Source organism: Argentina silus (assembly GCF_951799395.1).
Source record: "Argentina silus genome assembly, chromosome: 14".
NCBI classification, from domain to species: Eukaryota; Metazoa; Chordata; class Actinopteri; order Argentiniformes; family Argentinidae; genus Argentina; species Argentina silus.
The window spans coordinates 13435219-13459663 of NC_139668.1; the positions used below are offsets into that span (position 1 = coordinate 13435219).

The 24445-nt window shown below is 43.2% G+C and overlaps 2 protein-coding genes across 11 annotated transcripts in view; both read right to left on the bottom strand.

The window, feature by feature from the left end:
- The window catches only part of synrg (synergin, gamma), a 37117-nt gene extending 35732 nt beyond the window's left edge, over positions 1 to 1385 (bottom strand). For all 7 annotated transcript variants that reach the window (XM_083684421.1, XM_083684420.1, XM_083684419.1 and 4 more), the window contains exon 1: positions 1332 to 1385. In XM_083684421.1, coding sequence (XP_083540547.1) covers positions 1332 to 1366 — 35 coding nt within the window. In that variant the 5' untranslated portion in view covers positions 1367 to 1385. The remainder of the gene's footprint in view (positions 1 to 1331) is intronic.
- Positions 1386 to 9550: 8165 nt separating this feature from the next.
- Positions 9551 to 23484, bottom strand: hnf1ba (HNF1 homeobox Ba; the record flags this gene model as incomplete). 4 transcript variants are annotated; one of them, XM_083685188.1, is made up of 10 exons in its annotated part: positions 9551 to 9571; positions 11259 to 11303; positions 11831 to 11949; positions 12212 to 12394; positions 12820 to 12946; positions 14345 to 14496; positions 19382 to 19611; positions 19761 to 20031; positions 20534 to 20733; positions 23114 to 23484. In XM_083685188.1, the coding sequence occupies 10 exons, from the start codon at positions 23482 to 23484 to the stop codon at positions 9551 to 9553; spliced, it is 1719 nt and encodes a 572-aa protein (XP_083541314.1). The 4 variants fall into 4 exon arrangements, with proteins under 4 accessions (XP_083541314.1, XP_083541313.1, XP_083541315.1 ...); XM_083685187.1 differs by having other exon boundaries at positions 12194 to 12394; XM_083685189.1 differs by lacking the exon at positions 11259 to 11303.
- Between the last annotated feature and the right edge of the window lie 961 nt (positions 23485 to 24445).

Below are 24445 nucleotides of genomic sequence, written 5' to 3' on the forward strand. Positions count from 1 at the left end.
GCGGCAACGACCAAAGTTCCTAGTCCTGCTTGGCGCAGGTAGGCTAATCTGAAATACAGGGTTCTTTGGTTTCACAAACAGTATCAATATCACTGGCTGCTCAACCAGAGATGTGTAGCAGGTAGACATTTATTATTCAAGCTGCTCAGCTCCGGCTGAGGTTCTGTTGATGAAAAAAACATGAGGCTGGCCTTTTCATCTTCACTGTTGGACTTGCTGCTTCACCAACATCAACAGGCTCAAGGCTCCTCTAAATAACTAGCCTTGGCTAAATCGCATGGCTCTCCATCAGTCTCTGAACACAGGTTGGAGTGGTATGAAGTCAGGACCCATGACAACAGCTCAGAGAGGACAAGCCTAGAGAAGCAAGCCCTTTTAACAGAGAGGGTTGAGACACTGTAACGAGACGACAATGCTCATACTGATCACATCATGAAAGAGACGAGAGGAGAATGTGAAACTGATATCCACATGTTCAGAAGAAGTTTATTTTAGTTTGCTAGCTGCTACCTTCAAGTGCAATTGATGTGAATCCATCCCAGACACCTGACATCACCACGGTGGGGAGGTTGTTAGCTAGCTCTGTCGAGCTGCTAAAAATGATGCTAGCTAGCATATTACTTGACTAGCTAGCGAAACATAAGTCATAAGAGATCATGGCAGGCGCTAGCTTTCACACCATTGTGCCTTGACAATAGTGTGCGGGTAGTCTGGGCTGTAGAGCAACCTCATCTGAATCAGCTGACATGACGACAGACATTCCATATTAGCTAGCTATCTGGCTGATATCATGAACCCTTTAATTAGTATCAAATTATATCAATGTACCTACAAGCAATCACTCTAACCATCACAATGTGGCATGCTGTTTGCACAGATTTATGTCATCTAGATTTAACGTCAGCAGCTGGCTACATAACATAGATAGATAGGTGGTAGCTAGGCTAGCAGACTAGACTAGAGCAATAAGCATCTGAAAGCTAGCTAGCCAGCAACTGTTAGCTAGTTGTCCATAATAAGTCTTGCCACTATCATCACTATCGTAAGCTATCGTCGTTGGGAATTATCAGTTGGTCAACTGTCATCATTTGCGACATCCAACAAACCAGTCACACAATAATGAGCACCTTTGACAGCTGACCTGACAGCTAGCGAGCGAGCTAGCTAGTTAGCTACACAGCCGTCACGATACCCTGCCTCGCCTACAAAGCAACCCTCATTCCCCTCTCACTATCCGGTGAGTAAATATATTGACCAATTAAATTGAAATGTTAAAAGTAGAATATCGTGAGTCTTGTTTCTTAAATGTTAATTTTAAAGAAATGAAATACCTGCCACCTCCCCCTGATCCTGGCCGTAGAGCCATCGTAACAACACAGACTGAAAGATGTCGGAAGCCAGTGACGGTGTGTGAATATTCCAGATCACTGCTATTTCTTATCCACAAGATGTCACTGTTGTGCTTCTCTCAAATGTATTTTGCCAGCAAAGATCTCACGAGAGACATTACAGTGGATCAGGTTACACCAAAGATTCGACAAGAGGAAGAGGACAGGTGTATGGAGATAAATGCAGATTAAGGAAAGGAAGCCACATCAAGAAGTGGCTTGAATGAACTAAATCTTTTTATTTATTTATTTATTTTATTATGATTTTAGTATTTTTTTTAGGATTCAGGTAATGGCACAGTCCAGTATTTTTTTCAGAATCCTTTATAAGATGGGAAATGTGAGTGTGAATTTTTTTATGGGAAAAGATAAGATAGATAGATAAAGGAAGCAAGACTTGCTCATAATCCATTGCAGATGATAGCCTATCTTCTTTTACTAAGGGGAAGTTCATTTCACTAAGGGGAAATTCATTCATTTTAGTACATTAGATTTACCTAGTAAAAATTAGCAGCATGTCAAATACATTGATCTTTTTATAGCTTGTTGAATTTAATGGCAACTGCATTTATACCCTAAGGATTTGTCCAACATTTTTACAGGCTGATAGAGGTATTGAGGCCATTGTGTGGCTGAGACACATAAACTGATTCAGCTGGCATCTTCATTGTTGCACCAGTGACAAGGTGGAGTAACAGGGAAGAGCCCTTCTCCTATTGTTCAGTGGGTGTTGTTGTGAAAGATTTACAGCTTAATGAGGGCAGTGTAAGACATAGGATGACAGACCCCTCTGCGATCCATCATCTGGTCTACCCTAGACCCATCCTCTGCCCAGAATCTACTCAATGGACACATTGAAAGGTCATATCCACTACAGAGGGAGCAATACCACCAGCTAGGAATGACCATATTGATATCTCCCTTAATGCCGTTGATGCCTCCACCAGACGGGGTAGATAGTGGGTTGTAGATAGTGGCACTCCTCATCCACCTTGACCCATATAGTTTAGTCACATGGCTACGCATTCATTGGATACAAATTCAGTTGTAATGTAGCAATACATTACGTTAAATAACTACAAAGTTGTTTAGCAGTTGTCCTGTGACTTGTTGGTGTCTGAGAGCATTACACTCTTGAAAACATCTCATCAGCCCTCGTCAGTCTCTCAGACTCTGTCCCTCCTCCTTGGCTCTTTGAGTCCATTCTTGGGGCTTGAGGAGCATGGGTCTCGCACCCTGCTGGGCGTGGTGGGTTTAGCTGGAGGCCAGTAGAGTCAGTCAGGTCCCCCGGTGCTGGGGTTGGGCTGGCAATGGGCAGACCCCAGAGGTGGCCCAGTGAGAAAGGTGAACATTAACCCAGGGTCCCACTCTGGGCATCCCCCTATTGTCCATAAATCATTAACCCCTTCAGCAACCAGGCCTGTGACAGCATCAGCATGGCAACCGTAATCTGTCAGGACTCCTCTGTACTGTATATGATCTGTCTCTGACATGAAAGGACAAGGAGAAGACCCACATCTCATTTACTCCCATTTAGGAGCAATGGCTAAAAAGGGCTCTCATTCTTATTCAGCCTTATTCCTCTGATGGCCTGCTAGTAAGATTGATTCCCTTAGGCTGTGAAAGGACTGCTCATTTGACTCATTTAGCCCTTAACAATGTAATGTATCACATCTAATGGTTTATGACCTAATCTAATGAATACATTTGTTGATATTTGATCTGCAGTTATTTCTCTGTTAAAAAAACGAATTGATAATAATAAGTAATTTGAACTGTTAATACTTTCAATGGTATGGCAATGATACTGAGTTGTAGTTTTTATGTATGAGTTGTACTGAGTTGTAGTTTTTCCACTTCAATTGTGATATGTTTCCTCTTTCATGATATACACAACAACTGTCAGACTCTCAGCTAAATTATGGCTTGAAATAGACCTTTCTCCAGCAGGATCTGTCCTACTTTTCTATGCTAATTGATCCTTTTGTGTTGCCCTGCTAAACTACTTTTTCATTCAGTATGGCATACTGCTTCATATACTTGCACACTGAAGATAATAAAGTAATCTCACAGCAATGAACTGATTATGTATCCACTTACTGGACAACTGTAATGTCTGCCGGTCTAATTTTTAATCCAATGCGTTCTGATGGATGTTGAACAAGAGAAAATACAAAAAGCAAGAGTGCTCAAACGTGAAATGTGAACGTAAAACAAAACAACAACTGCAGTGAAATGCATCTGTGAAATACTAATAATGTGTCTGTGTCCTTGGTAACATGCAGTGAGGGCTTTTGATTGTTACAACCAAAGCCTGGATCTCCATGTCTGTCCAAGGGCACAATGGAGGGCCTTTCGTAGATCAAGGGCTTTTGATGGAAGACTCCTCTATCAAAGCTTCCGCATACATGTGTATGTATTTCTCCACAGAGGGGTTGGCTTGAACTCCGTTCGCAGTGACCAATTAGCCCTGGCAGAGCGTGGCCTTGCGACCTCTGACCCCTGCTGGGTAGTCTTATCCATTAACCCCTTTGGGCCTCAGCTGGAGTTGATGTAGTACCCATTCTTCTAGGACTGCTAAACACACGACCACATTCACCCTGCAGCTTCCACTTTCTGTCCCTTTGTCGCTGTCCTCTGTTCCCCGCGTGTCCAGCTCGCTCCTCATGTTGACCTCTGAGTCCCAACTGGATCTGAAGAATCATTCCTTCTTCTTCTCTTCACTACCTACTGGTGAGGTAATGAAAAACTCTCCAGTACACTGCATCTCTTCATCACGTTCTTATGTACTGTAAGCATCACAGTTAGTTCCCTAAAATTGCGTGATGTTTAAGGTGCAATCTATAATTCATACAACAACAAAGTGATCTCCCCGCAACCTTTTCTGGTAAACAGCTGAGGGACGGGGCTGGAGAAATGTAACCACTCTCAATTTCATAGACAGATCTATGGATGCCAGGTCTGACATCTAAGAGATCAAAGTTAAAGTTTTGAACCATGTGTTATACAGTGTTTACAATTGTATTGTTTACAACCAATGGCTTAAAACACGTTTATATTTTGGGTTCTGGTGCGGTAAGACAGTTGATCTAAGCTCATGAAGCAAGTTATATTATTCAAGAATCAATGTTTATATATCATTAATTTAAATTGATGAACAATATATCATTAATTTAAATTAATTACCTTTATTAAGTCCCAAAATTGATGTACCAATTACAGATTGCCTCTTTAAATAAATCTCCTCCTCTCATCCCTCTATCACCACCTCTACCTTTTCCTTTTCATGTTGTTATGTATATTTTCCACTTTGTAGACAGCTATGGGATGAATAGGACAATGCCATGGTAGTCATTAACCTGTGTTCTCTAGCTGGGGATTCCATAACAGAGACACGGTGACAAATGAGGATAGAAGCGAGGACTGAGAATGGAGCTTCATTTGTTTAACAATAGTTGCATGCTAGTTGGATTGTTAGACTGTCCTACCGTTTCAGTGAAGACTTTTACAGGTATATATTTCCTTTCTCTGAAATGGTACTGTAAAACATACGTTGATGATGTGCAGCATTCCATGGCACGGTCAATATGAGCACACACAGCACTTTGACAATGAGCATAATCTGTGATTTCGCCTGCAAATGTAGACAGAACACAAAAAGTAATGTTATATCTAACACTGAAAGCTACCCCTCCAAAATGTCAGTTGAATTAAACAGCTGAATTAATGTAATCGTTGTTATTAGTTCACAGTCATTTTAATTCAGTCGATGAATTAGTGCTGTATAGCATTGTATATCTCCTTGTTTCCAAATGGATGCAAATGGGAATGGAACACTCTTTCTTCTTAACCTGTGTTTCTTTGAGTGAAAAGTCATAAAAGAGCAGCGGTTCAGATCTTTAGTGGCTCCCTGGGCCTAGAATCAAAGGCCTCATTGATAACCAAACAGAGCAACATCATTGGATTACAAGGGTGTCCCCAGCAGGACTCCTCCTCGTGTAGCTATGGAGGGCAGTCCTTCAGGAGTTTCAAGCTTAGGACAGAAAAGGCTTCTTCTGCAGAGTTGGGTTAGGGTTAGGGTTAACCCTAACCCATTACAACTATTACAATGATTGTCCTTTCACACTACTCAAAACCACAGGTCCATGTTGTGGATTCAGTTTTAGAGACAAACTATAAAGTTGTATATAGATGCAGTTTGGGAGGGATTTATATGTTTGTGATAGCAGATCAACTGATACAGAGAGAGTCACAATGAATATGTATGTTTGGATATTCACCCCTTGTTATTTTTCACACACACACACACACACACACACACACACACACACACACACACACACGCACACAAACCATACTTGTCAACAAGTACGATTTATCAGGTCCTTCTTAAAACGGTAGCGAAGCTGATTCGCAGTCATAATTGTGAAGCAATGGCTCCTTTCCATTCCAAAACAGGCCCCTCTACTATATAATACACAACACATTGGTTCAGTTTGTGAACCAGAATACCCATATTACACTACAGAGCCAAACCGAGCTGGGATGGCTTGGTTCCACATCTACCATAGTTGCTGGAACAGTGCTGGAAAGGACCGTGTGAAAGGAAGATATCCAAGGCAGCACAATATGGTTCGCCTCGGTCCTGTCGTGTGTAAAGCCCCTAGGTCCTAACATTAACTGAGGTAGCACCTAACCCCCTGTCATGTCAAATGGCTTGTACTTGTTTTGGAATGTAAAGTGGTCTATTAATATGAGTTATAATTCACTCCAGGTGCCCACTGCTGGCCCATTTGAGAAAGCAAAAGATTGCATTTTAAGTTTCCATCATTGACAAATGATATGCAGAGCTTTCACTGAGGGAGTTGACTTTGAGTTGCACACTAAAAAGGGTCCATTTTGCTTGAGCAAAACAGTCCTAAGAAGTTAGCAAAGTTGCACATAACAACCGTAAACCATAATGATCCAATAGGAGTTTTAAATAGTGCAGCTCTGGTTGAATAATCACTGTTTTCTCAAAAACATTGTTAAAGACAATCGACGATGAAAATCATGGTGTAGCGTATTTTGTGTTGTGTTTCTGAGAATAAAATGGGGTCCTCATAGCTACATGGATCTAGCTACAACACAATAAGATTACTTCGGTGATTCAAAGAGGATGGGATCAGGTAATTGAAGTCCAGACTGCTGTATAATTTGTGTAATTTTTGTGCTGAAAGAAGTGTCAAACTTGGACTCCTTGCCTGGCTTAGCTGAATTGATTTTGTCTGACCCTGGCTGGCTATGACTGTGCAGACGACTGAAAATGAGCAGTTTCTCTAATTTGAATATTTATTCCCCACAGTATGCCCCACAGTATCCTCCTACCCATTTTCCATTTTTGTTAAATTTGCATGCACATAAGACTTTTGGTATTCGAGCAATAAATGGTAATTTTACCAATGTATCCGACTAGCAAAGAACACAAACAAACACACAGACATACACACACAGACACACACAGACACACAGACACAGACACACACACATACACACAGACCCTCACACACACACACACACACACACACACACACACACACACACACACACACACACACACACTGGGACAATGTGTCACACGGTGTGGGCCAGGGAATTCACTTTGTCCATCAGATACGTAGCTTGAATAAACATTATTTGCTGAAGAATAGAAATTCCCATCACACGTGTCATAAGAACACAGTCAGGTGAAAAGGTAACATGAGGGTCATTCATGTTGCTAAACTTCCTGGAAGGTAAGGATTTCTTTCTTTTTTTTTTACAAAGAAATATCATACATCCCACAGCAAAACAGAAAACACTGACCATCATTCATTCATTTTGAAAAGAATCTTTACTTGAAATATCAACATTTTCTCAGAAAGTATAAATAATGATTTTAAAAGATTGATTTCCATTTTATACAAAAATAACACATCAAAGAGAAAATCATGTTGTCTTCTGTTATCTACAGTTAAATGTATTTTTTTCTGTATGCCCTCTGATTACTGTAGATGGCAGTGTTCATAACAGTTTTAGACAAAGTATAACAAAGTAATAACAACATTATGACCTACTGTATTGAAAAGGAGTCTGAATAAGCCTCAACCATGACATGGAGGTGAAGAGGGCATGACTTCAATATTTGAAAATATGAGAATCAAGTAAAATAATTTGTCCTCAGAAAATATCCAGTCTAAAAATTCATTAACAATTAATTGTTGAATTGTTTTATTTCTGATGGTTGTTTTCCCTAGGGGCTTTACACATATTACTAACCTTAACCCAACCTGAACAGTACCTGGCTCGTTCAGATATTTTCTTTTCACATGGTCCTTTCCAGCAATGTTACAGCAACAACGATGAATGTACAACCAGGCCAGCACAGTACCCAGCTCAGCATGGCTCAGTAGAATGAAAAGGGTGTAGGGTAGGATTGCATAAGTGGCTAACATTGTTTGTCTGGGTGTCTGACCCTGGGCAGCTCCTCCTCTCCCCAACATTTCTCATTCCCTGTGGTATCCATCATGATTAGAATGGCTGCTGTCACAACATACTGTTGGACCAAGGAGCCCTTTCATCTCTCTCCCCTTGACAAATTATAGGACATCACTGTTGTGTTTGCAAATACTTGTCAATATTTTCATTATTGCAGGGGGTCCCTGCAATGATTGATGATCATGAATATTAAAAAAGGATCCCATTGAAAATGTGTCTTTGCATTACTCTTGACATGTTGGGATTTGAGTCAATAAGGAAGTGGGAGGGAGGGCCCATTCCTGAAGTTCACTTAGACCCATGTGCAAACATCAGTACATCTCTGGCATGGAGAAGGGCCACCCTGAGGCTATGATTTGGAACTATGACTGGGTTCCAAGGCACACATTGACAACGTGAGTCAATACTCCTACAAGGCAGACTTGAAAAAAAAAACACCCAAAGCACAGTGTGTTAAAGTAACTTTGGCATATATGAATTCACCCATAGTTATGAGTCAAGTTGCAGGCAGCTCTGAAAACAGCAAATATACGAGGGCTGCTGGGTTCATTGAGTAAGGGTGCGTCTCTGAAATTCCTCAGTATAGGGTACTGTACAGTGTGCAGACTTCCAATACACCATATTGACTTCCATGCACATTTCATAGTCCTTCAGAGTTATATATAGATTGTCATATCTTTCAATCACAGTTTACAAATGGAACAAAATAACAAATAAAATATATTGTCTATGTCTACAAAATGTTGAAATCCTTCAGATTCAAAAGCACAGTAGTCATTATCTGGAATGTTCAGTACAGAAAATTAAATATGAAAAACCAACCTCATGGAAGACTCCTTTAAACAGAACAGGTACACAAAAATATGTATCTACAAATCCAATACAGCTGCTCAAGGCTAATATGATTGTCATACAGACAGTTTTGCTAGGTGTGCATGGCTGTGAGATGATATAGTAAAAGTGGCTATCATTATTTCCAAGGCTGCTGGAGACGGACAGATTTGCCCATGAGTCCAGGCTTTTGGGCCAGAGGGAACAACCGTGTCCATCTTGGAGTCCTTCCCTACCACAGCACATCACAGCTCAGGGGCCAGACTGTGGGAGCACCTCAGCCTGGGTACACCTTCATCTTTCCACATCGAATCACAGTATCAGAGTAGTCTTCGAAGACCACCTTCCAGTCCCATGCTTACAAACAGTACCACACGGGCATATGTGGATCTCCAATGGTTTTGTTCCTTAGTAATGTCACAAATGATTGGCCACATAAAGGATGACTGTGCCATTTATACATTTTCACTGAAAGTTAAGGAAATACTGAATACTGTTTTCAAAGTACTGTGTTTAAAAAATAAAAAATAAAAAATAAATCATACATCCTTGTTGATCATCTGTGTATGTCAAAGGAAATCCAGTTTCTCCTCTCTTCATTTTGGGCATCTATTAATGTTTTAAAACCTGCAGTGTTCATTTGTCTCTCCATTTAATGTCACTCCCGCCCTCCGCTCCGCCACACTTGATTTATTGACCGACTCATCGTCCAGTGCACTGTTGCCAGTTATTAGGAGTTGTCACGGTTACCACTCTGAGGGGGGTGGAAAAATGTGCTCCTGTTGCTAGGCACCAAGGAAGTCAGGTGTGCACTCTCACCAGGCTTGAAGAGGACACTGCAAAAAGCGAAAGAGGAAAACATGTCAAAGTGGGTCGCCTACATCGTACATACAAACAAAATCTGTTCAATACAACAAACACATTCACTGGTGAGGAAGTATTTCATATGTGAAAAAGTGCACCATTTCTAAAAGTCCCCTGCATGTGAGATTTCAAAGAAACAGATTTATCAACCCTGCACCCGACGTATGCCACACCTGACCAAATATATTCCTCCCTCTTCCCTCTTCCCTCTTCCGCTCCCTCTGAAAAGCCTGGATTCCATTGAAACAGCCTTATTTGACATTGTTTGTGTCATGTATTTTTCCTTTCTCTAGAGGGATGGAGGCAGTTGACCCTGGTGTGACCCTCTGGCCAGCAAACAGTCTTACCTGATAAAGGTAAAGGCCAGCTGTTAAGACCACAGTCATTAGATGCTAGGCTCTAAGTGGAGGTACGTTTTAAATGAAGGTGGGAGTGGACGGAAAGAGGAGGGGGTGGGGGGTGGAGGGGGGGGGGGGGGGGTCCTCAGCAAACAAGAGGGTTGTAAAGCCTGAGCATGTTGGTCATGAGAGAAGCCCACTGGCCTTTCTACACCACCCAGGCCAAATAAAGCTCTGATAAGACAGCCTGGGAGAACCTGCTGGCTAATTGCTCGCTGGGTTTAAGAAAAGCGTCTTACGTCTCAGAACTCGTTCAATACATTGCACAGGTTCGGTGTAGAGCACTGGGCCCTGCATCTCGATCAAACCAGGAGGATATTGTATTTATGAGGTGTGTCGTGTCAAAACTGCTGAAAGACGCAGGTTGCTTTCAAGCTAAACTGAGCATCTGCCAAACAGTATGAGCATGTCCTCACAGCCCGTCCGCCTATCAGTGGCAGTGCTGCAGCAGGATGAGTGCTCAGCCTCAGCGTGGGAAATTGAACGCGTGAAAGCCCAGAACGAGGACAGCATTTCAGGCTAGAGCGCTCACTGAGACCAGGGAGAAGTAGGAAAGGGGAAGAGCTGTAATACTCCACCCCCTCCCCCTATACCCCCCCCCCCCCCCCCCCCCTCGTATAGAAGGGAAGCAAGAACTTTGATTAACAGTAGAGTTCATTTCCTGATCAAGGGGCTAGGGTCTTGCCGGGCGGGGAGCGCCACTCTCTCACCAGGGAGAGGAAAGCGAAAAGAGGCGTCGTTAATCAAGCACCGTTCAGGCTGAGGGCACAGGTGATTGATTGGTTTGGCCTTTCAAAGGAAATAGGAATTCTGAGGAGTATCCATACACCCGCTTGGTCCACTGATTGAGATTTGCAGTCCACATGCACGCACAACAGTGGGTGAACTGAGTAGGGTCAAACCCAGCATTGTAAGGGAATGAAACGGAAGCATTAGCCGCATAAAATCGGAATGCAAATAAATGTTGCATTATTCTAAATCTCATTGGGTCTCACATTGCCTGCAACTAGTCTGTGTGGGTCTGACCAAGTAGATGTAGGCTGATGTGTTGCTTCAACCACACAATCATTGCATGCATTTATGTGTAGTGGCAATGCAATGGAAAACATATAAGCATACGAAAATAGGTGTAAATACAATATATTGCATATGAATATATGGTCAAGAGACCTTGACTGTGATACAAAAAAAGACAAACCCATTGGTGAGCAGACTCAGTGGAGTTAAACTAAGTGGACTGAACTAAGAAAATTGTATTTACCCAGGAGAGACCCCCAAGTTGCACCATCTTGTTTACGGAGGAATCCTAATATGATAGGGATTAAACAAGTCAACACACAATCACAAGTCATGACATAGACCTATCCTATCCTAGTCTAGATCTATCGCAGAGTCTTAATGAGTGCTCAGGTTGGGGGTTTTTGGAAGGTGTGCAGAAGATTTTCGCTGTGTTAGTAGATGATAGCAACTTTCATTCTGTATCGTTTGCAAAATCTCCCGAAACACAGTCAAAGTCATTTTTTACTCACATTAGAACTACACAGTACATGCAGAAGACACAGAGGTAAAATGACCTAGTTGTACAGACACTGAGGACAGAGCTCTGTGCTCACTGAGAGAGGGGGTGAAGGCTGTTTGTGTGCGGTAGACCTGGGACAGTATTTGAAAATGTTGAGGGTTTGCTTGAGCCTGCCTGATGGGCGGGGTTTGCACTTTTGGGAACTTTTTTTTCCATTGATTCCATTGTGCCAGGCAAACTCAAACAAGCTGCTTAATACTACTTGAACCCAGGTGAGATGAGGTGAGTGGGGCTGGGACAGGCCAGGGACTCACCTGTTTGCTGGAGGACATGGAGCTGAGGGTACTGAGGCTGTTGGTGTCTGTGACCACCATGGCCGAGGGGAAGCGGGACGGGTGGGAATACTGTGGGGGCTCTTGCTTGTGAGGGTACACTGCCAAGACAAAGAGACACGTTAGTAGTAGTAGTAGTAGTAGTAGTAGTAGTAGTATAGTGGTAGTAGTCATAGTAGTAGTAGTCGTAGTTGTCGTCGTCGTCGTCGTCATAATAGTAGTCGTAATAGTAGTCATAATAGTAGTAGTAGTAGTCGTAGTAGTCGTAGTAGTCGTAGTAGTCGTAATAGTAGTCGTAGTAGTCGTAGTAGTCGTAGTAGTCGTAGTAGTCGTAATAGTAGTCGTAGTAGTAGTAGTACTGACTGTGTGAGTGAGTGACAGTGGCCATGAAGGGCTGCTGGCTCATGTGGTTGGGGGACTGATGCATCAGGCCCTGCTGGTGGTGGTTGTGGAGATGCTGGGAGAACTGCACCGGCTGCAGCGCCGCAAGGCTGCCCGACACACTGTTGATCACTGGCACTGTCTGTGACTGCGACGTGTTCAGACCTACAGCACAAACACACCGTGAAGCCATCAGTGACTGTGTTTTCTATGTGTCTGTCGATGTTGTTCTGTACTATTTTTTATGTTCAATTGCTATTAGTAAATTGGAAATTGTGATTTGTAAATTGTACCTGCAATTCAGCCTATGGCTGTTTATATGTATAATTTCTTTGTCTACAATAACACAACAATTCTTTCTCCCTCTCAAAAGTGTAAGAAGAGACAAAAAGGTAAAAAACAACAACATTTGATCAAGTCCTCAGCAGTTGTACACAGCAGGAATGAGGAGTTGTTTATTATGATAAGCAAGTTTGATACCCTTCCTCGCTCCAGTCAATGCATCACAATGAGCCTGTCCTCCAATGTCTACCTCCACCAGCCTCACCTGATGGAGACGTAATAAGGGCACACTGAGATGGTTGACTCACTCTGTGCTATGGCCATGACTCCAGAGAGAGGCATGATGAGGTTCTGTGTCTGCTGGTGTGAGTGATGGGAGCTGTGGATGTTGGTCAATGTGCTCACTGGTGGGAGTCCTCCGCCCGACACCGAAATCTGGAGAGAGAGAAACACAACGAGAAATAGTTAAAGGCGCAATCCTCATGTGTTTTTTCAGTCTGATGTACAGTACTGTCCATGAGATGTATAGTGTACAGTATAGCGTGGTGATTACTTTGGAAGTGAAACTATGCTCTCAGCAAAGCAGGTCACGCAGATAAATGTTGACTCAGTTAGAGTATGGTGCTTTTGTGTGTTGTGTAACACGTTACTTGTGTAAGCCCAGTTATCTACACAGGCATCTGATAATAAAACCTAAAAGCACAGATTCAAAATCACGTTTGTGTGTGTGTGTGTGTGTGTGTGTGTGTGTGTGTGTGTGTGTGTGTGTGTGTGTGTGTGTGTGTGTGTGTGAGAGTGTGAGAGTGTGTGTGTGTGTACCAAGGTGCATGTGTGTATGCCAGGGTGTGTGCATGCATGTGTGCATGCTTGTGTGTGTATGTGTGTCTGTGAGTGTACAGTTGCCTCATAAGTGTGCGTCCATGGTGCTGATACAAATTGTGGTCTTTTACAGTTTCAAAGTATTCCTCCCACCACAATGAGGCTGTGGGTTTATTTGACTACAGGCTGCCAGCTGCCCTGAGAGGAGGGAATGGTCAGTACCCCATCTGTACCCCATAGATAACAACCTGTCAGGTCTGACCTGCTGTACAGTACATTGTTCACCCTCCCTACAGGGAGGCTTTGGTAATCTGACTTGCTGCAGACAGAGGAGGACAAATGCATTATGAATCCTCATGGATCATCTCACAAAATAGATGTGATACAAGGATGTTCCAAAATGTTGTAGAACAGAACAATGCAATGAACGTGTTCTAGCCCTAACCCTAACCCTAGAATCATTGTAAGCGTTAGGACTGTATACAACAGATTTTGCAGCAGCGGAAAAAGAGGTTAAGGTCTCAGCACAGGTTTCGCTTTGACTGATCAAATATTGAAATAGGGCAGAGGGGAGAAACCTGTGTACCTTTCTAAAGCAAGAAGAAAAAAAAACAGACAACATTGGACATAATCAAGCGCTGTCGTCATTTTCCCTGGCAAGAGCAAAAACAAGCAGCGCACGGCTTCCCGCCCTCTGGCTTGTCTTTACAGGGTATTTAATCAATAAGAGCAGAATGTTTCTTTGTCAGGTTTATTAGCTCAGCTCCGGATGTGCCTGGTCGGTTCACTCTGGTGAAGGCTGCGCATGCCACGACAAGGCCTACGGTCTGCGCTCAGAGCCGCCTCCCTCTACCTGCCACGCAGAGCAGCACAATGCGCTAATTGTTGGTCCCTGCCAACTGTTCCATGGGAGTGCAAGCGCTCAGGGACCTACTTTGTATATCTATGCTAAACCTGTGCCGGGCCCTTATCTAATCTCAGGCCAGGAGGGCCTGGCCAGGTGTGTTCACTCACCATCTTGGCGTCAGGTGACAGCAGACCGTGGCTGGGGTCCAACCCGCCCGGAGACACCTGCTGGAGCACAGACTGGCTCGCCACCATGCTGCTGTGGTGGCTAATGGTCGTTGAGGAGCTGACCTCACCGGGTCCCTGCTGGCTGTACCGAACTGGGGAGAGAGAGAGAGAGAGAGAGAGAGAGAAAGCAATTAGATTTAGTTTTTCTTTTTGGTGGGCAACATCTGTGTCACATAATTACAGTATGTAGGGCAAAGGGACAGGCCACTGGGCAGCTGGGTATATGTTGCAGTGCCACACAGTCCCCTGCTTTTTGACTCCAGACAGGAGGGGGGGAGCAGAGCAAACAAACACACTGACCCTTCCACCAGTGCTATCAACCTACCTCAGCCAAGGCCATGGAGTGTGTACACTACACACAGACACACACACACACACACACACACACACACACACACACACACACACACACACACAGCAGCCCCCCATAATCTGCTGTCCAGACACTCTGAACTTAAGCACAACCCTGTGTGATCAAGAGTATACAGTACCTCATAAGAGGTAATATATGATGACTTTACTACTATGACATAAATAATATAAGGAATGCTGTCATATTTTCACCTCGACTTGGGACTCTCCTATAACATTAAGTGACTGAATTATGTGACATCACTGAATAAACCCATCCCTTAATCCCATGTCTAGACCTCACATTGTCTCCCAAACCCAAACTGGCCAGCCTGAACCAGGGGGGGCCACAGGAATGCTGGTCTCCTCTCCCCCCCCCTATCAAATGGATGTTTGCCAATCCTGCCCCCCCCCCCAACACACACACACTCACACACACACCTCTGATACCAACAGAGCAAACATTACACAATTACAACCAATGTCAAACACATTCTTATCCTGTAGTCTCAGCCTCACACAGAATGTCCCTCCCTCCCTCCCTCCCTCCCTCCACCAGTGGCTCCTCTGTGGCCAGGTCAGGGACGGAACGGTGCAGAGACAGGCTCTGTTTGCACTCTGAGCTGAGATCTTCCCAAAACCCGCTCTCTCTCTCTCTCTCTGACCCACGAATGGCATGTCACACTGAGCGACCCGCTAGAGACAGGGGACATGGACATATAGCACAGTCCGGCATAAAAGACAATAACCCCCCCAGTCATTCTGAAGAGACTTGGAGATATTCACCCTCTAACTACATGTCCTCTACTCTGTCCAGGCCACAAGAAGTCCACAGACCTCATATTGTCTTCAGCAACGTACTAGCAACCCCACAACACTCCACTGGGCCTTGTAAACACTGGTCCAGAACAATAAAGCCACTCCATTGGACTCATGACCCCCATAACCTCACAATGGCAGGGGGACTCATAAACAGGCATTTATCTGTGAGCTGGGCAACCTCTAAAAGTGTCCAGGGGAGAGGGTGGCTATTCAGGCCAGCTTTGTCTGACTGTGGCTGGCAGTAATTCTGGCTGCAGGGAACCCCTCTCTCAGTCAGGAGGGCTTCCGCCAGACGTCTAGTCTGAGACTGGAGGTAGGAGGGCTTCATTTCTGGGACAAAAGTGGAGTGGTGTCCAAATAGCTACTCTTAGAAAAAAGTTTCTACCTAGAGCCAAAAAGGGTTATATCCTACGGGATATAGGATATATAAATAACTTAGTTAGTGTTCCTAAGAATGCCCTGGGTGGTCATATTGGGATGCTGCCAATACAGAGCAAGGGGGGAGCTTGGGATGCAGACATTTTTGTTCCTCTAAAAATGCAATGAACAAAATTAAATCTGTAAGAGGGAGCAACACAAACCACTACTCACTCGACGCATTACCATTCACTAATCCCAGTCTGTTACAATTATTCTCCAGTCGACACCCTATTCATCCTCCTTTTAATACTCTCCAGAAATCTGGTAACTAAGAACTAAATCAACCAGGAACCCCAGGCTCCTTGATGGAGCAGTGAGCAGTGCTCCCTGAAGAGCAGGAGGGGAGGGGGAGAACCTGGGAAGGGGAGGAGCGGTTGCAGGGAACTGCAGCAGGGTTTTTAAAGGCCTCAGCTCTCTGTGTGAGCCATGTAATATCAAAGCCTGGCTCCCCAACCCCAGGCAGTGCTCTTTGTAGCTCCAGTGCATATGTGAGACCTCCTGGGTGTCTGCAGGACGTAGCCTGCCTTTGTGCCCCTCTCTCTCTCTGGGGCTCAGAGGACAGTGGACAGGGCAGGCAGAGGGCAGGCCTCTCATTCCTCTCCCCTACTACTCCAACCTAGCCTGGGGTAACCCAGGGGTGTGGGGGGGGGGAGAGGCGCTCAACAAGGCAAAATACAGAATAACGAGGACAGCATCCTTGGATGAAAAAATATGAAAAGAAATGTACTCACGCAACACAAAGTTTATAAACTGAGGTACATCTTCTCAGAATCGAATGGTGTCGTCTTTATTATTTTGTTACACAGCGCGACACAACCTTCTAACAACCACCCCCCAACCCCCGTCCAATGGGTCAGAAGGTTTTGCATTGCTAGTGGACGTCAGCGAGGGAGGAATCTTAAAAACCGGCAATCTACAATTTAGCTTATCAGGCATTCAATTCAATGTGTTAGCACATTTGGTGGAAAAAAAAGAAGCTAGTCTTGCTGAATTATCTTTGCAGATTGGTACGAGGGTGGATCAATGTTGTTGTTTATCCTTGATGCTGGTAAACTAAAGCAAAACCCCTATTTAAATCACTTAAGAGAGTCAACTTACGTATTCAATATTATTGATTCAATAGAGGTACTAGAAGAGGTTGGCCAGAGATGTAAACACTATTTGATCGCTGTTTGGAATTGACCCCAGGGTTAAATTCCAATAGCATGTTCTCATATTCACTATAAAAACAGAAAGTGTATATGGCTCAATAAAGTTTGTATGGTTCACTAAATGATCTGACAGAAACTGAAGCCTTAAATGTGTTATTGCCTCCAGTGAAATGTGGAACCATTATTTGATGAATGCATGGATGTACCATGTTATGTACATATCATATTTCCATGTGACAAACAATATCTGTCATTTGTTTTGGTTTGCCTTCCTAACACTGAGGGTAGAGTTGAACACACTCCCAAAAAACACATAGCCTACTCTTAACTGTCTATCCACTTGTGACCAACCAACCTCACTCTGATCAATGAAAACTCCTGGAGTAAGAGGTTTTCTCTGATCTAACCCAGTGAAGTGACCTCTCTCACATAACTGGAGTTGTGGCACTGGGCTAGATAAAGGAGGAGAAGGAGGAGGAGTGTGTGTGTGTGTGTGTGTGGGGGGGGGGTTACCCCGCTTTCTCTCTATAGGCTGGAGCAGAAGAGGCCATCACTCCTGTCTGGCCAGAAAAGAGCCAATCAGTCACCGGACAGCTCCTGCTGCTACGGTCTGCAGCGAACCTCAGCCACAAAACTGACGACCATAAAGGTGAGGGGGGGTGGGGGGCGGGGGGGCTTTAAAACAGGCCCTCCCCAAGGCCCACTGGAGATAAATGAACCGAGGTTCCAGTCATGGCAGTCTTCTAATACACCCAGGGACAATGGAACCCCCTGCCAGGCGGGGCTATAGAGAGTCAGAATCAGGGGAGCCCCTTATCAAAGGCCTGGGAGATGTAGTAGCCATGGATTTTAATTGTCCATTAAGCATGCATAAGAGAGGCCGTGGCCTAGCAACGCAATGAGGCGGCCTGCTGGGGTGTTATTGTCTGGGCCGGAGGGCTGACACTGAAAAACAGCTGATGCTGTCCACAGGACACTGGCAGGACACCTTGTAAGCAGGCAACTGAGTGCAGGAGGGGGGTGGGGGGGGGTGGGGGCAAAGCATCTTCCGCTTCTGACCCTTACCCTCTCCCTCTACAACCTACAACCCCCCCCCCCCCTATCACTTACTGCCAAGCCTATCACTGATCACTGACATCCCTGGCTGGCTTGGCTTTGCAACCTGAGGTCATTGCCTGGTCAGGTGTGCTGGGAAAAACCACAAGCAAACAGACAGTTCACTAATAGGCCCAGTATATCCAAAGGTAAGAGAGTGAGCCGAGGCAAAAGGTTTGTTTTTCTACAGCGTTGACCTCGTGTGCTGACATGAAAGGACAACAATAGGCATTGATTGAGTCACTCAAATCATTGCTTTTATGGTGGAGTGGCCACTGAGGATAACGCTACATCAAGATATAGGTTTGGTTTTACATCGTCGACCCAAGATAGAGGACATTACAACGACTAAATTACACTGAATGCAAACAGCAAGATAAGGTGAAAAAGTCAGAGCAATCAGGTGTTGGATTTCCTTATTGCAGCTCCAGTTACTAACTTTGTTGATTCCAAAAACAGTCAACATCAACATCAAACATCAACCCACCTAAGGACTGAGCAGAGTGAACGTGGAAGTATTGTAGCTAGACTAGGCTAGGCTAGTGGTGTAGCCCTCCCTGACCCTGTCCTGACCCTATAGCCTGTCACAGGACTGCTGCTCTTTGTGCCACCCTCCTCTGCCTGCTGACTTTGGAGTGGAGATTGCAGGTACAATGCAGATTGTTCTCAGTGTGTTTTCAAAGATCAGAATAACAATGGCATTTGCTCAGCTCACTCACTCACTCACTCTTATTGATCACTTGCTCTCTCTCTCTCTCTCTCTCTTTCTGGTTCTCCTCACTCTCCCTAATCTCATCAACTGAGGCTCTCGCCACCTTTTCACTCTTACTGTGGGGGAAGAACAAAAAAATCTACAAAATCTTCTGCCAACCATTGTTTCTTGACTCTTACGAGATATATCCCTGATCGGGATGCGGCCCATATCTTGATTAAATCAACTCAGAACATGGCTCGCTGAAACTCCCAGGGTTGGAAGGAAAGCCAACATTTTGATGGTGTGGCCATTACACAATGAGGTGATGTATGCCATCAAAAAGGTTATTTTGGCTCAAGGTAGAACCATATTTCCCAAGAGTGAGCGATATTACCCAGCAGAGTGAAAAGCCTTGTGTGTTGTGTATATGTGTGGTGATGCTACCTGCTATCTTACTAGGTGGAGATGTGCTGCCCTGCGGGTGGTGTGGGGAGCTGTGGGACAGGAGGTTGATGCTGTGGGTGGGTGTGTAGGCGTCCATCGCCAGCTTCTGTCTGAAGGCCTCTTCCTTGCGCCGGTTGGCAAACCAGTTATAGACACGCACCTCGGTGACCAGGTTAGAGCCCAGGCCGTGAGCCTTGGACGGGGACACCCCTCTCTGAAGACATTCAGCCCTGGGAAGACAGATGGAAATAGTATCAGTTTAAAAGAAAAGTAAAAGATGTTTAAATAGGTTGAAAAACGTTCAGGCTTGGCATGTGGGAGATCCGGGTTCAATCCACCGTCTGTGGATTTTTAACTTTTAAAAGCTTCCTCCTCTTACCTGTTGCACTCTTCCACCAGAGCCTCCCTCTCCTCTTTGCTGGGGTTCTTCTGCCTTTCGTAGGCCTGGTAGAGGATTTGTTGGGAAGCGGGCCCCCATTTGAAACGGTTGCGTCTCATTTTCTTGCAGGCAGGTTCAGAGCCCATCTCTTCCCCAGGCTGCCCCATACCCTGACTGGGTGGGTTGAACTCTGGGAAAAAAAACAGCACCTGATCCTGATTGGCTTTATCAGTCATATTGCTGCCAGAACCTTGAACTGCCTGGTTGAACTCTGAAAAATAAGAGAAGATACATTTGATGCATCTCAAATCACATAATAAACATGCAATAGTTTAAAAAGAAACTGGAGACAGTGTTTTTACAATATATTATGGTGACACTAGTGGACTTAAATCACTCTTAATTTCCATGACATAATGAAGCATTGGAGCTTTGATAAATTAAACCCATTATTCAGGTAATGCCTAATGGAATCGAGGGAATTGGCAATTGAGTGAGGGACAATTGCCAAGTATTTATCATGACAGGTGGATTCATCATAATGAAACTCCAATAGAAAATTGCCCATAGGCCTATAGACAGGAAAAGGGAGTGTTTTAGTAAACATATTTAAATAGATACATTAGAATTAAGGCGCCCACAACAACCATATCTATGTGTGTGTGTGTGTGTGTGTGTGTGTGTGTGTGTGTGTGTGTGTGTGTGTGTGTTTGTGTGTGTGTGTGGGTGTGAGAGAGAGCGAGAGAGAGAGAGAAACTCAAATATTAACTTACGTCTGAGAATTTCCTGCTGTTTCCTGACATACCAGGTGTAGAGCGCCGCTCGCTTCTGCGTTTTCATGGGCGTGCCTTTGTTGAGGTGCTGCGAGAGGTGAGACTGGTTTAGCCCCGTTACGTCCACCACCTCGCGCTGTGGGATGTTGTGTTGTTGCATGTATCCTTTGATCATGCGCGCGGCGCGCCACGGGTCATGCCTGGGTTGACATTAAAATACACATACATGAATACAAGATTCACACCCTTGCTAAATACATGTTATTAGTTCTATTCGTACTATTAGGCCTAGTGTTATGGTGCTTATTAGGCTGTGGGTGTTGTGTTAATTATGCAATATTCATCAAATAATATAATTAATAATACCAAATAATTTACTATCCACACAGTTCCACCATTTAGTTCCCCTCTTCTCCAAATTTGTCTCCGAAGTCAATGGCAGGCGTTTTCCTTATTTCGCAAGGCTCCACGTAAAGGGGGTTGTACATTGGGGCATTTGTAAAGTACCCTAATAAACGACCGTTAATCATTGTATTCAATAGGCTGTAAATACTTTCAAAGGTTAGGCCTACTGATTTCATTGAGCTGGTGCAATTCGACTGGGTGATTTCATAACAAGTTCTGAACCTGAAAAGACACCATGAAATTAGACCTATTTAAATTGAATGTTTTTACTGTATTAAAACTGAGAAATTAGAGTCTAATTCCAAGAATTACATTCCTACTATATTTCAGGCATAATTAAATAGCAAATGTAAGACTAATCTAACAACAAATATAGGCTAATTAAATTCAAGTCAAATAGGTAAATCAAACAGTATTTACAAGCATTGCTGTCATATTTGTCTGTATGGTGCACGAATATTTATACGGTTTCCAATTTGGACATTAACATGTCAAATTCCAATTTAATAAGCTCGTATCAAACAGATGAAATGGTTGATGTGATATAGTCACAGGAGAGTAGGAGGGAAAAGGTGCTCAAGAGTTGTCGTCAAAACAAAAAAATACACGCATTCCGAACAAGGTTTCTTTCGTGGTCCATAATAGCGAACAGAAAAAAAACCAAGATCAACATTCATTATAAGCGTTGCATGTAGTCCTATAAATAAATGTATGCGTTGTGTGTGTATGAGGGTTCATTTAGGTTATTCTGCTCCCTCTGTATTGAAGATGGGCCGCGGAAAAAAAATGAGTGTCCCTATATACTTCTATCTATGAGGTTGCTTTCATTTTTATAATTCTGTTTTTATTTTATATGCTAAAATGTTGTTTGGTTCAATATCAGACATTAATAGGCCTAGCCCTAACGCACGCATGTCTTTCAAGATTGCTCTCAATAAGCCACGAATAGGCCATATCCCTCCAAAATCATTAGCATTATTCTGATCCTTAAGAAATAAGTTATCTAATGTCAACAGGAAATACATTTTTCAGCAATTGCATGCGTGGACAACGTAATGGAGGGTCTCTTTTATCGAAATAATCATAGGCTATGAAAACAATTCAATCAATTTGGTCTATATTCTTTATCCTGAGCAATGCGTGATATGTAAGGCTACAGTAAAATTGACACTTACCCTCGTAGTCATCTGAGATTAAGTATTGACTTCACATCGGTAATTGAAGCGAATCTACACAAGACTGTTTGTTTTGGAGAATGCCTACATTTAAGTCTGTGGGTTAGGATATGTTGGTTTATAACTGTCGACAATGAATAACCAGATCTCCATTCACTGTAATCATACGCCACTGTGTATCTTTCAGTTGATGATTTATAGAATAAAATTAATAATAACTTAACTACACGTGCGTTAGTTTTGATTTTCTTCCGGTCATTTGAGCAAGTTGCTGCCGTGATTAATGAATTTATATATGGCTTTACGACGGCTAATTAAGGAAAATAGTAAGACCTAGGGTCGTTTTATAGCCCTGCATACCTTTCCAGAACAAAGTTTTATTATCAGCATATTATAATAATAATAATAATAATAATAATAATAATAATAATAATAATAATAACAACAACAACAGTTGTTTTTGTTGTTATCATTATTATAATTATATATTTTCATAGTGTTATTATTATTACTATTATATTACTATTATAGTTATGATCAGTTATAGTTTTTTAAATTATCATTATTATTATCACTCTTAGGCCTATCGCTATCATCATTATTATTGACTGAAACATTGAAACGTGGTTGTGAGTTCACTTTCTCTGCTTGCATTGCTAGATTTAATTTCAGCAAGAGGTGGAGTAAGTTAATAATACATAGACCTTGTTTAGTTTACATTTAGCTAAAGTAAATAAATAATAACTCGTGGATAATTAGCAACCAGAATGTGAAAGGAATATTCTGCTTGCGCGATATTTTGAATTCGTAAACATATGGAACATTATAGGCCACTGAGTCCTATTTCCATACCGTACGTGACTCTAAATCCAGGACGTTTCAAATGTTGGTTCACAATGTCGCTTCCTTTGATTGTCAACGGGATATTCACACACCAATTGGTACATCCTATCCCAAAAAGCTCAGATGTTTACAATTTAACATTGAAAAGTGAACTTACGCTATCATGCGGTCAACTTCTGCCCTCTGTTCCGCTGCCTCCTCGGTGTTTAACGACTGTAGTTCTTTTAAAATCGGTGGCGTATCGAAATCATCCCCGTCCTCGGACCCCTCGTCTCCCGACGATTTTCCCTTACTGTGCCCATTGGTCAGGGTATGAAACACCGGCTTCGAATCCGAATCATTTCCGTTCATTTTAGAACTTGGCGGAGACATCTGAAGGTTCTCCAATTTAACTCCAAAGCCATTCGGACTAGGGTCCATATCATCCAACGCTTGGATCAGAACATCTTTGGTAACTCCGGAATCTAACAAGGCGCTGAGAAGCTCCTGTTGCAGGGATGTCAACTTAGACACCATTTTCGAGAACATAAAAAAAAAAAAAAAGTTGTTTGCTTAAAACTACAGAGAAGGGGAAGTTTAGGAGAAGAACGATACAATCAAATGTTATTCTCTCCCTCTCCTGTCCAGTGTTTCTATATGAACTCTCCTCTGACACCTGCTTGGAGAAGCTGGTTCACTTCCCAGTCGCGGAGAGTGATATAATTTGCCATGATGCTTTCGGAGGGCAGGGAATATAAACCATGGTAATTAGTGGGCTGGCTGATGGGCCCTCTATGCAAATCGTCAGAGAAAAGGCCGCACTGACTGAAGCAGGTAGACGTGTGTTTACTCTGCAGCCGGCGCTGTTGCTTTTATTGGCTCTTCTTATCAGCAAAACTTTCATGAACTTTGGACTCTGTTGTATAGCTTATAAAGACTTTCGAAAGAGGAAGGATGGTCCAATTATTATTATTAGTAGTCCTATTATTATAATTGTATAATGAATATTATTAATAATCATATTATTGTAATTATGTGTCAGAATCCATCTTTAAAATCAACAGGTAGGCCTAATGTGCGAAAAGGTATAGTGTATAGGCCGAGAATGACAGATTCTGTAACATCAATGTAAGTAGGTCTACAATATTAGCCTGTTCCTAAAGACTCGTCGATTCTATATTATATGTATACTATATAAGGCGTCAGAAATAAACTATTACATGTTTAAGAATCGTGGCTTGTGTTGTGTTTGTTTACAGTATGTCGGACATGGACAGTGAGGTGTCCTCATATGACTTGTAAAGGAGCACTATCCATGAAAAGATGATCGCTATTAGTTCTAACGCTGCAAAAGCACAATGCGGCACCAGCAGATTCCCAGAGCGAACAAGCAGGTGCGGCTACATAGGACTACATGGTTCGGTTACCAGGTTCGGTTACCGAGCTAACCCTAACCCTACATAACAGCGGTGGAGCAAGACATATTAAGTCGCCCAAACAGGGAAAGGTG